Source organism: Gymnogyps californianus, chromosome 1 (genome assembly GCF_018139145.2).
Source record: "Gymnogyps californianus isolate 813 chromosome 1, ASM1813914v2, whole genome shotgun sequence".
Classification (NCBI taxonomy): domain Eukaryota; kingdom Metazoa; phylum Chordata; class Aves; order Accipitriformes; family Cathartidae; genus Gymnogyps; species Gymnogyps californianus.
Window position 1 is genome coordinate 32,175,189 of NC_059471.1, and position 16,446 is coordinate 32,191,634.

General features: G+C 38.3%; 1 protein-coding gene across 2 annotated transcripts in view; it reads right to left on the reverse strand.

Moving 5' to 3' along the window:
• Positions 1-16,446, reverse strand: part of GTF2F2 (general transcription factor IIF subunit 2) — a 91,324-nt gene that overhangs the window by 63,750 nt on the left and 11,128 nt on the right. The window contains exon 5 of one of the 2 annotated variants that reach the window (XM_050912920.1): positions 9,664-9,702. The exons of the other annotated variant lie outside the window; for it this stretch is intronic. Within the exon in view, the coding sequence (XP_050768877.1) occupies positions 9,664-9,702 (39 nt within the window). The remainder of the gene's footprint in view (positions 1-9,663; positions 9,703-16,446) is intronic. 2 annotated transcript variants of the gene reach the window in all.

Genomic DNA, 16,446 nt, shown 5'->3' on the forward strand with positions numbered 1-16,446 from the left:
TTCGTATATGAACAAAATGACCACGTAAAACTTTCGTACTGTGCATAATGTTTCCTTTTTACTCCATAAACATATTCAATATAACTTATTTTGCATACGTTCAGTCCTTCAGGTAGATGCTTGTGTTCCACCACTGTAGGCTGTGCCAGAAAAGGTACCAAGATGTACATCAGTTACCTCTTCTGTCTTTTCTTTAAGGTTGGAAATTGCATAATTAATACCACTATGACAATGAGAAAGCTGCAAAATCAAGCGCTTAAGTCAGAAATACTAACAGTTGTTCTAACAACATTACTTTGAATATGACGTGCATGCAAAGTATTTCTATTCGTCTTTCTCTCATTAAGAGGTGGATCACAATTAACTTATCGGAACAGTCCTACAAGTATCAGGAAGGAACGGCAATTTCGGTAATTTCTCTGACGATCTTTGATTGCCCGGGTAGGAGTAAAAAGGAACTCCCTCCCCCTTCTCCAAGGAGGCACTTAACATGCTCCCACGCAGGTCAGCTCCTCTTGCCTCCCTGCCCATCTTCTCGGGTGAGAAAAAGGGCCACCAAGCAGACAATTCAGAAGGGACAGACGGAGCTGAAGGCAGGACTGACCCCCATACACTAAAAAAGGAATATCCCTGCCCCTGTGAGTTCCCTAAACGACTGCTCATGAAACAGCAGTGCCAAATTGACCAAAGTACCCATTGTATTCCTTCCTCCCACACTTGTACGCCCATGTTTTCCATTGGTGGAGAAGCCAACAGCTCTTTTAGCACGCTTGGCAGTACACTGGCATAGTTATCACCTATTTGTTTTTTTCCTACATAAGGACAAAACATAAGAGTGGCTGCACTACATCAGACTAAGGTCTATCTAGCCCAGTGTCCCCTGGTGACTGTGAACTGTTTCCATCCCCTGATCCTGCACATCTCTGGGCAGAATCCCCATTTTTGATCCTTTGACCCTCATATCCTTCCCCTTATCTTGTCTTCCTCCCACATCATACAGCTACTTTTCATTTTTCTTTCACCGTACCCCTCCCTTTCACCAGGAGGGCTGTGGGGCTTTGTTAGGGTTGGGCAGCAGCCTGACTCAAGAGGAGAAATAAGTAAAGACAATGGCCAAAAGCAGATGCCTAGGAAAGAACATAAGAACCAGAAAAAAACATACACAATGATCCTCCCTTGAAGTATTCCCTCAGCCTCCAGCCACTTACTGCCCAATGACTTCTAGAGCCAGATGTGGTTTCTTGGATATAGCCTTGATGCTGTGAAACACACAGGCTGTGCAACAAGGTCAAATTACAGCTCCAACTCTGCACCTTCAGTACCTGCTCACCCACTGACCAGTGTTTCACAGCATCATAATTGCACTATTGACATTTTCAAACACTCATGTCTTATTTTTAATTGTGCTTTTGCATTTGTACCTATTACAACTGTGTAAGTGACAATTGGTCACTTCTTTTCTACAGTAGTTAATATTTCTTTAGATCCTAAAGGGGAAAAAAAATTAGATCATCATTTGCAGCAATCAGTGGTATTGTTATTTTTACCTCTTTCTTAAAAGCATTACAAGGTTTCCATTCAATAAGATGGGAACAGCTTAAGAAAATTATCTTCCTCCTTCTCTCCCCATTAGTATACAAGCAGAATAAGGGCAGGCAACAAATAATAGAATTTAATAACAGCAGTGCCTCATCCATGAATTTATTTGCATAGAAGGGTCATGTTGCCCTAATTCCGTTGACTAATGAATCAGGATTGGGGATGAAGGCGACAAGTTAACTTGGGTCCATGACAAAATAAATATTATTTTCTTAGGTTAGAATTATTTCATCTTTGCTAGATAACTATTGCCTAACCCTAATTTTGTCTCCTGTCCTGCACCACAGGGCAGAAATTCTTAGATTGTCAGGAAAGTGACCACTAGTTAAAAAACTGAACGTATTTTCATTTGGAGAGATAGGCTTGCATAATTTACTAGGTTGAAACAAAAGCAATCGATAAGGCACGAGAAATTTAAGATCAGAAAATTAACATTATGTTTTTTAATTACTTTTGAAATAGACATTCTGTAAGTCCTATGTACCGGTATATCACACAGAACATTGTCTCAAAACACTGCCTCTATAAATCACCATCATTCACAATAAAATGCCAGAAAACGAGAAGTGCAGCAAGGACTGGGGAAGGTAGGAGGGAGATGTCTGATGACACCTGAGGAACGCAGATGAGCAAGCACTCAGAAAAAGAAAGTGCGGTTGCCTTTCTTTCTGAAAGAAATTGCATAATATCCTGTAGAACTAGACAGTTGATTTCTTTTCCTAAAAATGTGTGTAGTAGGAGTACCACACACAGCTAAAGCAACAGTCTCCCAAAAAGCTGTTTCTATCTGTGCTGGTAACAGTTTAACATCATTGTTATTATCATTTAACACCATGTTTGTTCATTTTAAGCTTCAGAAAAGAATACTGTTCTGCTGCTTCAGAAACAAAAATGTTCACAAAACTGGTACAATAATCAGAGCTGTAAACAGCAGCTACTCATTTAAAACCCTGTTAGGGCATGACATGCAAGTTCAACATGTTAAGGTTTCAAAACTAAGTAGTGAGAAGATGACTTAAAAATCGAGCCATTCTGAAGGTCTGTAAACTTCTCCTGATAATGCTAAAAATGACTCTGGTATTGCCTCATTTACTGGTGTTGTGACTTTTGGGGACATAACCTCAGTTTATAGAGGTCATGAAACCCACAATCTTTCTGAGCATTAAAGTGGGATTCCACTAGTTCCACTCCAAGAATTATTTCAGTTACCTGAAAAACTAGATCACTACGCTTTTCCAGGATACATCTTTTTTGCCTTTGACACCACCTCACCCCAAGCTTTCAACAGCAGCTTTGTTCCAGGCCAAAAGGAAGCAGCAGGTTTTCTTGCTCACATCTCCTGAAGGGAGATTCGGCATCCTGTGTAAGGGGATGGCACTTCACTAGCCGCAGAGGCACACCAAGGAGATGAGAATTCAGATTTAAAAGCCCAAGGCTGCTTGCTAGGGAAATGCCCCAGGAAGATGAGGATCCAAGGGGCTTGCTAGAGCCATGGGCCTGATGCTCAGGGAAGCTTGCAGTGCTGGACTCCCTGAGCAGTGAGGATGGGGAGGAAGCAGTGTGGTGAGAGAGCCTACAATACCTGAGCACTAGGAGATGAAGAGGAGGGCCGAGGGACTCCGTGTCAGTGACTGTCACCTGGGGGCCTTGGGTTTATGGAGAAGGCACAGATGCCAACACAGTGCAACACTGAGGTTGTACAACACAAATAACATGTAATTATCCTGAAATTACTAAATTTAAAAAAAAAAAAAAAAAGATTAAAAAAAATATTTCTCTCTTGGCTTTTCATATGTCAGGTTTCAGAAAGGCAATTTTATTTTTTGCGGAAGTCAGAGGAATGGAGAGATTAACTTTTTAAAAAATTTGTTAATAGAAAACCCGGAGCTACAAATTTACTGCTGCAGCTCCACAGAAAGCTGCTTGTTATCTCAAAGGAGGTTCTTGATTTTGTACCATAGTGAACAGATGAAGAAAAAAAAGAACAGGTCAGAGGTTGGTACAGACTCTCTCAATTAGGAAGAAAAAATTAAGCAAACAAACTAGCAATGAACAGGCTAAGCATCAAAAAACGTAAACAGAATAAGCAACTGTAACACCAAACCCAGTCATTTATTGCCTCTCTACTACTTAAATAAAGCCTTTGGCAAGTATTAGGGATAAAGCAGTACATTTTCTCAATGCTGAAACTGGTAATCTCAGAGGAGACAAATTAAAGGTCCTGCAAGCCAGGCTGATAAGAATCAGCTAAACAGAGAAAAAGGTACTCTCAGGTTAGGAGTCTTATCCATACTAACTTTATCTAAGGCCTGCAGCATTGCCAGGTCTTGTGATATTTCCAACACATTTTCTAGAATGAACAGCAAATAATGTTCTTTCCCAACAGGGCAGAAATCTAACGTGTAGGCTATTTTATGCCTTCTCATATGATGGTAAAAGACTTTTACCATCTTACCTCTGTAAGACTTTTCTGCCATCCACAGATGATGATTTTAGGGTTTGCCCACACGGTACAGTGCAGAAATCCCTAAGACAACCTGCACGAGTAAGACAATATGCTGTAGCACAGCTACGCGCTGTTCCTGCTCCTGTGTCACCACAGCTGTTGGCAAGATGCTGGGGCTGGAAAAGCCGTATAGCTCAGGAAGAGCACCAAATGAGCTCTGCTAGACTGTTTCCAGACTCAAGCATACAGAAAGCTCAGGTCCTACTGTGCTGCAGCCTCCAGTGCTCTTGCAGCTGCTGTTAGCAAAGGCAGAGGTAAACGACTACACAGAACCTTAGAAGAGCTGCTCTTGCCTTTGCCTTCATTGCCTTCCCCCTCACAAGTTAATTCCATGGTTAAAAAGACGACACTTCAACTACCCCTGATGCAAGCTGTGTAACAACAGTACAGAACTGGGGAAAAAAAAAGGAAAAAAAAAAAAGCAGAGCCGGAGAGTAACAGTACTGGATCAGACTAAAGGTCTCCTTTGCTCGGCATCATGACTCCAGCAAAGGCTAAAAGCAGATATCCATGAAGAAGCCTAAGAACAGAGCAGCCACATATGATTCTCCTACTAGGTATGTGTCCTGGTTTCAGCTGGGACAGAGTTAACTCTCTTCTTAGAGAAGTGTCCACCAGGCTTTTGTGGCTTGGGGTCTCTTAAATCAGATGTCCTCTCAATCTTAGTACCCTTTGGTAGATTTCCTTTCACATACCTCTTTGGTGTCCTCTAAGGTCATATAAGCCTTTAGCAAATACCACCTTCACATCCACATCTTCTGGCAAAAAATTCAATAGCTCAATTACATTCTGAGTACAGAACCACCTCTTTTTATTTACTTTGAAACTGCCTCCTGTTAGCTTTACATCTGCTACATGCCAGTCTTGTACTGGCCAAGGCAGCAAGCATTTGATCTCCCTCTGCCCCTTTGATCCATCATTCAAGGCTCTAATTTGCAATACTGCAAAGGTCTCAACCCATCAAATGTGATCGTGCTGGTAGGTGGGTGAACTGCAATAATCAGCAAAATTCCTCACAGAAGACAAACACAATTTGTGGAGTCACAATCTGCGATGCCAGGCACTGCTGAAATTCCTGGGATTTCTCAAGAGTCAGAAGGGAAGACCAAGAACTCTGATACGAGCCAAAAACATGCTTCTGCTTAGTGCAGTACTTCGACAAGCTGCACACGGACATCACTGAAGGACAGAATAGGCTTGTGGGATTAACCCCACTGTTCTGTATCGGGTTCTCTTCTCAGGATAGAGACTGCACGACAACAAATACATCAGTGCTGCTCAGGCAAACATAAATGTTAGAATATTCATACAGTATACTAAATAAATAGCCAGACCCTAAGGACACTAAGGCCATTTATGCAAGTTCTTAAAACATTTAACTCCAGTTAGTGTTGACCTACATTACATCCATATCCTTCTTCCTGTTTTACCAGTGCACCTTCCCTGTTTTTCCACAATATTTATTATAACCAGTATGATAGACTTTGACTACATATACCTTAAAGCAGGAATTGTTGCTCCTCTGTGTGTTTTAACAGCTACAAATGGAGTCTAATTACTGATTATGGCTCCCAGAAAACTACTGGGAAGCTTGTTTTTTAAGTTCTGTTGCATTTATCTGCCAACAAAACCAGTTTTATTTCCAGGACAAAAACTGTTTCTGTGGCTTGAAAATGGAAGATTCCATAACTAAGTTATCTTCAACACTGAGTTTCAAGCTAGTATTTAAATTAAGAATTACTGTTTTATTCCTCCTGATGATCATTTTTCAGTTAATTTCACTTTTGAAGTGCAATTAATATATGTTAACCGCTTTAAAGAGGATGAAATCAAACATGCATTTAGCAGCTTTATACAGTCCTGTGTCATAATGTAAGAACTCTGTGCCTTTAACAAAAAATTGCTGATTTTACCACATGCAGTTCAGTGTTTATCAAAGTGCTTACACTGAATTTCAAGTATTTCAACACATGTATAATCAACACCTGAAATTTTTTTATTGCAACATCAAAAAATGAAACAAGTGTGATCTACAGACAATTAAAGTGGTGTATACTTGTGTCTGCAGCCAAACATGTACATTCACAATTGGCAAAATTTTAATACTAGGTTCACACCATATTGTCTGCAGCAGCTCAGACAATTTATTCCTTTTAACCAAAGTCAAATCAGAAATGGTCCCAATGGTGCCTCTCCCTTCACTAGAAGGCATTTGTACTACTCACTGGCACGTTTAGGGAAAAGAGATGACTAACACCTTGTTCTAAAGCATGTTAAGTACTGAAGGCTGCTATTTGCGATAAACTTACATTAAAGACTTTAAGAGATGAAATTTGGATACAACAGGAGTTCAATTGGCTTGAAGAAGGTTCAGGAATTTCAACTAGTGGGTTGCACATAACTCTCCTTGAGGTACACATTCTTGAAGACCAAGGTGCATCTGTAGTTTGCGTACAGAGCTGATACACCCACCCCACCTCACCTTCCCCCCTGCAAAAGCAATACTATGCTTTCAAAACTACATTCTCAAAGCTTAGGCAACATTATAATCAATTGCTGCCCATGCAACTTTCATTTAATGCCCTTCCACAAGGACAGTACCCAATTACATTTGCTCTTACATGAGAATGCGTTTCTTTACCATATCATTCTCAACACACTACACAGGCTCAGGGCAGCAGCTTCTGCGTATTTTTATTTGGGGGGGGTGGGGAGCAGGTCACACTTTAACTGGCACAAATGCTTGATTTTCACAGCTTCTGTCACCACTGACAGCACTTATAGGTAGGTGCAAGCAAAGCCATAAGCAAACTGGAGTGACATACACATATTTGGGTTTAAATCGCTTGCTCATCATCATATAGGAACCAGCAAAGCCAATTCTAATTTCTCTTTTCCTTTAGCTGAATGTGTAATTTGCTACACTCCTTTCACATTTAACATAAACCAGCCTTCAGGCACTAAACAACATTGGTTGAATCACCAAGCACTGTTTATCACAAGCACTAATCAAATAGGATTTCTGTATGGAAAAAGTGATCTAAAATGATAATATGCAAAAGGAGCTCAAATTTAGTTTAGGTAAACTTGTTTCACGTATGTCTTGACTCCTGAATATTTTGACTGTAACCGTAGCATCATTCAAGATATTAAGGATACTAAAGGTTTACATGGGCTCAACCAACAGGGATACTTCATAGAAGGAAAATCCATGAGGGCCTGTTAAATAAAACACCATCACCCCTGGCTCTGGATCTCTCTGAGCTGTGAATCATTAAAGGCTGGAAGAAGTATTTTGGGGAGGTATCTTTTTGAGAAAAAAGTGAATAAGCAAATAAGTGCAACTGATGGCTGAGAGTCCTCCTTTAGATGTCCCAGTGTAACCAACTACCATCACTCAGAAACCGAATCCACAACCAGCTTGATTCCATCAAATGGGTTTAGCACTCATCTTGTCAGTGTATTTAAACAGCCCACAGCACACAGTAATTCATTCTTCTGACAGAAGCAAAAATACAAACAACTAAACACGTGGCTATCTTACACAATATTCGCAGAACAAGGAGGAGACACCAAGAGTGAAGAGCAGACAATTCAACCATTCAAACGCAAATCGAAACAGAATAAAAAACCCAAAAGCCAAGCAAAACCAAGGGTGCATCCCTAAAACTAAAGAACATCAGAAAAATGCAATGCAAGTATCAAAATTCTGATTCATTTTAGCAGTTAAACTCTCAAGATCTGCTTTACATGTGACATCCCACAGCAGTTAAGTCTCAGTTTTCAAGTGGTATAAAATACTAATCTCTGGAAAGTAGCCCTTCATAACCTTAAAATCGCATCACAATTAAGATATAATCAGAGTGAACAGGTTTTAACAAGTGAGAAAAATTGCAAGCTATAAAACACACCTTGGATTCAGTACAAGTCTACAGACTATAACATTTCTAACACTAGTCTTTTGACATGCTTAAGCCAGTGTAATAAAAAGCATCTCAGTATTACAAAGAATTCCCTCCTACAAAAAACAAAAACCCAAACCCGACTCCTAGCCAGACACAAAGTATACACTTTTGACAACATTTGATGCTGAAATGCAATTCAAATAAAAGTCAAATATTAGAAAAAACAGACATCTCCACGTTAAAGTGTCCAAAAAAATTACTTTCAAGAAGACATTTTGAAACCCCACTAGCACTAGTCTTATGTTTAGGAATTGCTTTTTAAGAAAGGCAGGGGCGTGAGACTCTTTCCAGGCCATCTGCTCTCTTTGCCATTACCATTTACAAGTGCCAGCCCAGTCCCAGTACTATTTAATCTGTGTGCACCAGAGGTAATCCTTCTACTAACAAAACTGAGATTTGTCTATATATTTTGTATTAGCTGTGTCTAGTTTCCCAGGTTCACAGGTTCTTGCTAACATTGGCACTTATTTGCGCTAGTGCATTAATGATATTTTTGAAACACCTCTTTAATAAAAGCAGAAAAGGGGATTTTTATTAAATGATACTTGACACTGTAAGATTCTCATGTTGTTATGTACCTGTCTGGGAATTTCAGTAATGTAAGCCCAAAGGATTTAGCAGAAGAGAAGCGAGCAAGCTAGGAACACAGAGCCTCAAGAGAGCTCTGCTCGAGCTGCTGGGGAATTCTCTTGCCCATACCGATGTTAGAATAAGACTTTCTGGAACTGTCTCCTTCAGCGGCTGTAAAGGAAGCCTGCACAGACTAGCTCAGACCTGAAATAAAATCTTTAGATTCCTAAGGCTGATATCCTATCTGATATAAGCATGTTGCCCATTTCACAGAAAAATACCAATCGAAGGGCAATACTTTTATTTACTACTCTGAACTGTGTAAAAACCCCACTTTTACTATAGCAATTGCAGTTTGAGAAGCACCCTTAGAATTTTTAACTGCTCCACTTTTACTACAGCAATTGCAGTTTGAGAAGCACCCTTAGAATTTTTAACTGCTCCACTTTTACTACAGCAATTGCAGTTTGAGAAGCACCCTTAGAATTTTTAACTGTACTTAAGACATCGTTGGACTGACTAATATGCAACTGGTAGGTAATATCAGTGAACTAACCATTTTTGACTGTTTCCAAAGAATTTATAAATCTTTCACAAGATTTTTTTTCCATTAGAAAAACTGAATAAAGTACAATACTAGAACACTATTTTTCTGACTGCTTAGTCTATGCAATTAAAATCAAATAACAAAAGATCTGGAAATTTGCTACAAACTTTCCAATCAAGAGGAAAGAATTCAAACTAAAAAATACAGGCAATGAACCCAAAAAAAGAGTTGAGAAATAACAAAAAATAAATCTAAACCAACATTCCAAAGAATAAAAAATATTAATAATTTAAGCTTTTGGTCACAGCAGATAATCAGTTTATGAAGTCATTTTTCAATTTTATGATATTCTACCCTAGAAATATAACCAAAAAATACTCCTATTTTTTTTCCTACCAATTTCTTGAACAGTAACACTGAAAAGCTGAAGTCATAAGTAATTTCTTAAGTGTTGCAAAGAAAGTGTCCATACTCACCAGCGCTGCTGCTTTCAGATTTTTCTTCTGGTTGGCTTTCTGGAAAAAAAAACAAATGAACAAAAAAGGAAACGTAATGTTTCTGTGTTGATTATTTGAAATTATATCTAAAAAGCGGGTTGCAAAGCAAAGAATGATAAATTACGATGAAATCACAATCACCGGGTTTGATTAATGTTTATAAATTTACTTTCTGAAGAATAATTTGCCACAGGGAGCAACAAAAAAAAAAAAAAATCTCCTTTAGTGCCCAAACTCACAACTTAAATGAGAGAACTTCATTACACCTCTGATTGAGCTCTGCAAGAATGAAGTTACACATTTATACAAAATCAGTAGTAGGATTATGCTTAAGCAATGAATAGTATGCATTTATCTCACTGGTCACTCTAGACAAATGAATATTATTTTTGTGTATTTTAAAAAAAATATCAAGGTTCTGCAAAAGAATGCTCTTAATTGGCATTAGGTAAATTTTTTTAACTTGATCAAGCTCTTCTCTACCCTTTCTGCAGATCACGCAAGAATCTATTTCTTCAATCTTTTCCCTTTCTGATCATTGGCCCTCAAATGGTACGATAGCCCAACTTGTTAGGTACAAAAAATACACCCAATCAGAAATGTCTCCTGTTCCACAGAGCAGAGAAACAAAGTATGTATGAAGGAAAAACCTAGACACAAGTGTTGCAAAGTGACTTGCCAAAAAAATTATCACTCGGGTGAATGGCAGAGTCAGATTCAGAAACAGCTTTCTGCATGAAATTCCAATCCCACATTTCAAGAAATGGCAGCCGGCGGATGTATTTTGGTAAACTGAGTTCTAACACTTACCAAGTCCTATGAAATTAAACCCCTACATATATGTGTCAACCTGAAATTTGACTGCTCTTCCTATATTTCTCATTTTTACGCATCTTCTAAGGTAGAGAATAAAAAGAACATTTTCGCTTATCTAAAATACAGTTAAAAATGGTAAAATATACTTGTCCTTAGCTTTCAACTCAGACATGTCACAGCTATCATTACAGACTATTTACTTACAGGCAAAAGTGAATTACTGCTCTAACTCAGAGAGTAATTTTTGAGTTCAGTTAGTTTGATCATTTCTGCCATTTCTACTTTCTCAACAAGAAAACATCATTATATGGCCTCTTCCCACCCATGAGTATTCACAAAGCGAGTTAAGATCCCTGCCAACTTTCAGATATACATGCAGGACAGCCTGTTTGCAGAAAAACATGTATTTTCTCATTGACATTATTTTTTGTGTGTATTTAGCACATATACAGCACAATGTTATTACCCAACCAATATCCTAACTCAGCTGTAACTTAATTAAGGAAACATTCAGTACACACACAAGAAGCAAAGAGGAGGTAATGAAGAACATGCAAACATACTAAGATATCAATCCCTGCCTGGACTGAGATGTAAGAAGCAGCTGGATTTAAAGCTGTTTTTTTTTAACTCTGTTTCAATGAAAGACTAGCTACCTAGCCAAAACTACGGCATAAGACATCACACTTCGAAACTGTTAATAGCATCTCTGATTCAAAAAACAATAGATGTGCATCATGCCTACAAGGCGAGCGTGTGTGTTTGCTTGTATGTATCAACAGAATCTGCCCTCAACAGCAGAGACAGAAAAACCAGATGAAATTCAAGCCTTGCAAAAAAGTGGTGGGTTTTTTTCTCATCATTAGACAATTTGTTTTTGTTACGATTCGGTCACAAGTCTCTGCTTTAAAAATCTTCTCAGTACTAATATCATGAAGAAGGTAAAGGAAGTTGTACTATGTCTACTTAATATATTTTATCAATGCAGACCACAGCTGCTCAGCCTCCTCCACAACATGCAAGATTCACAGATAAATGTCAACAGGTTGGGGCTGGTTGGTTGGGGTTTTTTTGTTGTTGGGGGTTTTTTTGGCGGGGGGGTGGGGTGGTGGGGGTTGTTTTTTTACACATACATACAATCATAGAATGGTTTGGGTTGGAAGGGACCTTAAAGATCATCTAGTTCCAAGCCCCTTGCCATGGGCAGGGACACCTTCCACTAGACCAGGTTGCTCAAAGCCCCACATCAGTGATACTGAAAAAAAGCAAAGAAATTTTAAGTCAATGAAGTAGGCAGAAAGCCAATTCTATTCCCATCACACTGAGTCCATTCTAACATACCATATATTTTGTGCATTGTGTCCTCGATTGTTTAAATTGGTACAGGAATTAACAGTCTATAGTTTTAATAACAAAAATGAAAAGAAAATTAGCTTACCCCTGCCAGCCAGCTGAACCCACTTTACAGTAATTTGTTAATCCTTGCAACACTCATATGAAGTAAATAAATATAATTTCCATTTTTTAGAGATGGAGAAGAGAGATGATGTAAGCAGTCACAGTTGTTTTCTAAATGGACCGTATGTCACAATAATACATATGAAATCTTGACCCATCAAAATGCTGTCTGTAATTAGACTAGCTTGAGTCACATATTCTGCTTTTCTGATCATGGGTTGCATCTTCTTTATGATCCTCACAAATATTTGGAAATGTGCATAAATGCAAGAGATCTGAAAGGCTGCAGTTGCTTCTATTTCTTTGGCTCGTGAGGCTGCTGATAGGTTTTCCTCTTCTGCTAACAGTTCATAAAAGACTGAAGTACATAAAGGAACAAAGAAGCATTAAGTAAGACCCCAAAGCATTTTGGAGACTGGAATGTGTGGTTAAGTGACAGCCTGAACAAATAGAGACAATTGGAAAGTACTGTTAAAGTAGACAGGTATACGTCAAAACTCCTCAGCAGGCAGAGCTAAGACGGCAGAACGATGAGGGAGTGCGTTTATTTCCTAAATAAAGAGTTTGATGAAAAATTTGAGAAGTCAAACATTCATCTAATAAGATTAGAAGTAGTATCACAAGGCATCAAGATTCTGAGCACTATGTATTTTAATGTATTGAAATAATTAAATGTAATTATAGGAGTAACTGCTTAAATGAAAGAAAGAAACTTCTTTCCAGGATTTTCACTAGTGTTTCTTCCCTTTACATTTCTTTAAATGGCTGGATATATCTGATATTTCAAAATACAAATATACAAAATACAGAATACAAACCTCTGAATATTCATTTTCACTGGAATACAATCACGCATTGTAAGTTATATAGTAGGCGTGATTCACGTACAAACGCAAAAAAGGTCCTTTCATATATGAGAAGCTGTATGAAGGAAAAAAAACCCAACTCAGAACAAGGGGAGAATATTCAAGGGGTGTGGGAATAAAGGAGCTGTTCTAAGGTACATAGGCAGAGTTACATGTATTATTGAACATTAATACAAAAAAAAAATTAATTTCATGAATTGAGATTCTGAAAGAAGACTCAGAAAACTGGAGAAGAATGCAATGTTAAGAGCCAGCAATCTTCTGTGAAGCATGAAATAGTGAAACAATCCATGCATGAATGCTGCTCAGAAACAAAGGTCTGGTAGTCATTCTGTCAATGGAATTCTCTAAACACTTTTTACTTTCAGTAAGATGGAACAAGCATGAAGGAATTTAAAGTCACTAAAATAGGCATTAAGGCAATCCCACTTATGAAGGGGGAGTTGTGAAGATATATTCAAAATTTCAATAAAATGAGTCATCTCACCCAACTTTACAGAAATATCTTATACTTTATTTGTGCCTACAGTGTAAAATCTTCCTCTCCACCCATCAGTCCTTTACAGTTAGGGATGCAATTGCCTGCCAAGGTCTGTGTTTTCCCAAGTCACATTAGTAGCACATTTTTCCAAGAACTAGCTCAGTAAGAAACTTTTATCATTACCTATAACATAGCTGCATTTTTTATTTATATTTAGAGCCAGCAATCCTAAACTACCTGCTGGCAGAAAAATTAAGCAACAGGCAATTAAAGCAGTAAGGGAATTAATTTATAATCACAATCAGAAAAGTTTGCTGTCAGATGTTTAACAAAAGCACATTCCCATTCCTTCAACCAAGAAAGAAACTGTCAAATTATAGCACTTCCTTATGCCAGGGTGTCTGCCAGTAGGAAGCTCAGAAAAAAACAATTTTAACCAAACACACCCTACATCAAACCCATGACTTGCCCCTAGATAGTTCTTAGCTATACACGCATAAGAAAAATTTATTTTGTTCAATACAACACATTGAAATATATGCTCTCCTTTCCTCCCGCCCAAAAAATTACAGCTATGATAGCTGATGACAAAGATAAGATAAAATGACTGGAAGCACAAATAGCATTGTTGCATAGCAACTGTTGATGTACATATGGTGATGTTTATGGAACAGAATGTAGTTCATATTTAATGCAGAAATAATACTGAAACCAGCCTAGACAGCAAGACCTAGACAGCAAGAGACAACTGTGCTTTGGATCCCTCTGCAGTCATCACAGAAGCCACACTTCCCGCCAGCTTTGCTAAACTGATGTTCAGGAACACCACCGCAGGTCTTAGTGATTTGCCCAGTGATGAAGACAACGCAATGTCTCACATGTGCAAACAGCCTTGCAATGGAAGTAGGGAGATATTTTGCAACTGCTACTTTCGGAGTACATTGTACTATTCTGCATTATTCATTAGAGCTATTTCAAAATACAGAAATAGGAAAAGAAAAGAAACAGGAGAAACCCCAGAGTTAGTCTAAACAGAAGGTGCACCATGTGTGAAAGCCAGCATAGACCAGATTTTTAATAGTATCTGGGATGGGATCCACTTTATCCAGCTTTATATTAGCTCACATCTAGTACACACACTGCAGAAGACCAAGAAACCGCAATTCATTAGACTTTGGACATCACAAATGGCACCTCAGAAGAGCCTACTGCTGTCCATTAACTAATACAGGACCAGCAGAGATGCAGAGGTTTACAATGTAAGAACTAAAGGATTTCTTCCAACTACAACAGGTATTAGAAGCAAGTTCAGTTAAGACAAAACAAAAAACACAGAAAAACCATTCAGTAGTCTAGAAATTACATCATGCAGAAAATATTAAACTACGTGTCAAATTTGATTTCTTTTGCTTGCTCTAAGTGACCTGACGAGTCAATGTGAAGTGCTGAATTACCCAGAATATGTAAACTCCCTGCAGCATCTTCCAAGATTATAAAATATTTCAGAGGCAGCTTTGTCATCCCTCATTCATTTTCTGAAAGACCGTCAAAAAGATGGTCACTACAACATAAGGATCCCAGGATTAGAGGACAGCACACAGAATAGATCTTAGGGCTTTTAATGTGCTCCAAAAAAGCAGAAACCCACCCCCCAAACCCACAACCAAAAAAATGCACCCTTTACAAAAGAAACCAAACTGTTTTATGCCATTTGCTCCATATTAGGTAAGTTTAGTCCTCAAGAAGGGTACTGACTGAGAGCAATAGTGCACGAAGCACTTTTTTATCCATATTTCATTTGCATAATTCCTCAAATGCATCCTTCCAGATGCAACATTAGCAATGCCATCTGCAGTTCCGTACCAGCTTAATCTTTGGCCCACGGTTCAAATTGGCATACTGATTCTGTTACATGGTGCACTTCGCAAAAGAAAAAGGAACAAGATCACCAACGTTTTTCACAAAAATATGCTAATTATGATTTGAAGACAAATACTGGTCTGTGAACATAAGAATGAATGAATTTTGATTTCCTATGACTGTCTCTTACTGCGGATTGACTGATGTGCAAAGATGTGTACGGGTTTTTTGGGTCTTTTTCCATGGTTGATATAATTATAGTGGTTTTTTCCACGTGGACTTTCTGGCATCAAATAGGGTAGCAGCCTTTCTTTCAGTTGGGATATCCATATAGTTTCGTTCCGCTCTTCAGACACCTGTTTTCACATTAGCCATAATTCACTACGAAATTTGCTGAAATTGGCCATGGAGCTCAAAACATATTGGCAATACACATTTAAACACAAGAGTGTGGCTGCAGGAACATGGTATCTGTAAGAAATCTGACTGGAATTTGGAATATTTGTGTCACATGCATCTTCACAACCAAAAAAAGTCATGCAAGAAAAGCACATTAAAGTTTATTTTTGATTGTACTGCCAACGCCAGATTTAACACAACAGCAACACATTTTAGCCATTTTGCATTTAAGCACATTTCATGAAAACTCACTGACTGCATGATATGCTTGCTAATCTCAAGCAAAAACAATTTTGACAGGGTCTATGCTTATGCAGTGCTTCATTCCAAACATTTCTCATTTCACTAACTACCCTTTGCTCCTGATTAATATAAAAACTTCTACTCAATAGATCCATGGTCCTTGAATAACATTTTCTAGTTGCTAAGAAATGCAAAATTTTTAATTGATTAAATAAAAATTGGACAGCTTCTCAGTACATAAAGGTTTCAAGACACCGGTATTACAGATGGTAAAACAGAAACAAATGGGCATCTTCTAGCGATCACATTCTAATGACTTTCATTCTAACTGATGACAAATACTCCACATTCAAGTTAAGCTTCTGCACTCACTGCAGCTTAAGTTACTGTTAGAGGTTTTTGAAGCAGTATTTGTATCAAAAGGTGTCTTGGAAAGCAAAATCCCATGGGATTTGCAGCAAACATGCAAAAGTCACTGAATGTATACTCTAAACACATCTTCACACCTGAAATCCCTCTCTTTTGTCAAGCATTCTGAGGTTGGGGCACAGAGAAACGAAAAAGGATGAGGTACTACTAAAATGCTTGCAACATTCTTGAAAACTTGCTCCCTATCTCTTTCCACGTTTGTAATCTATG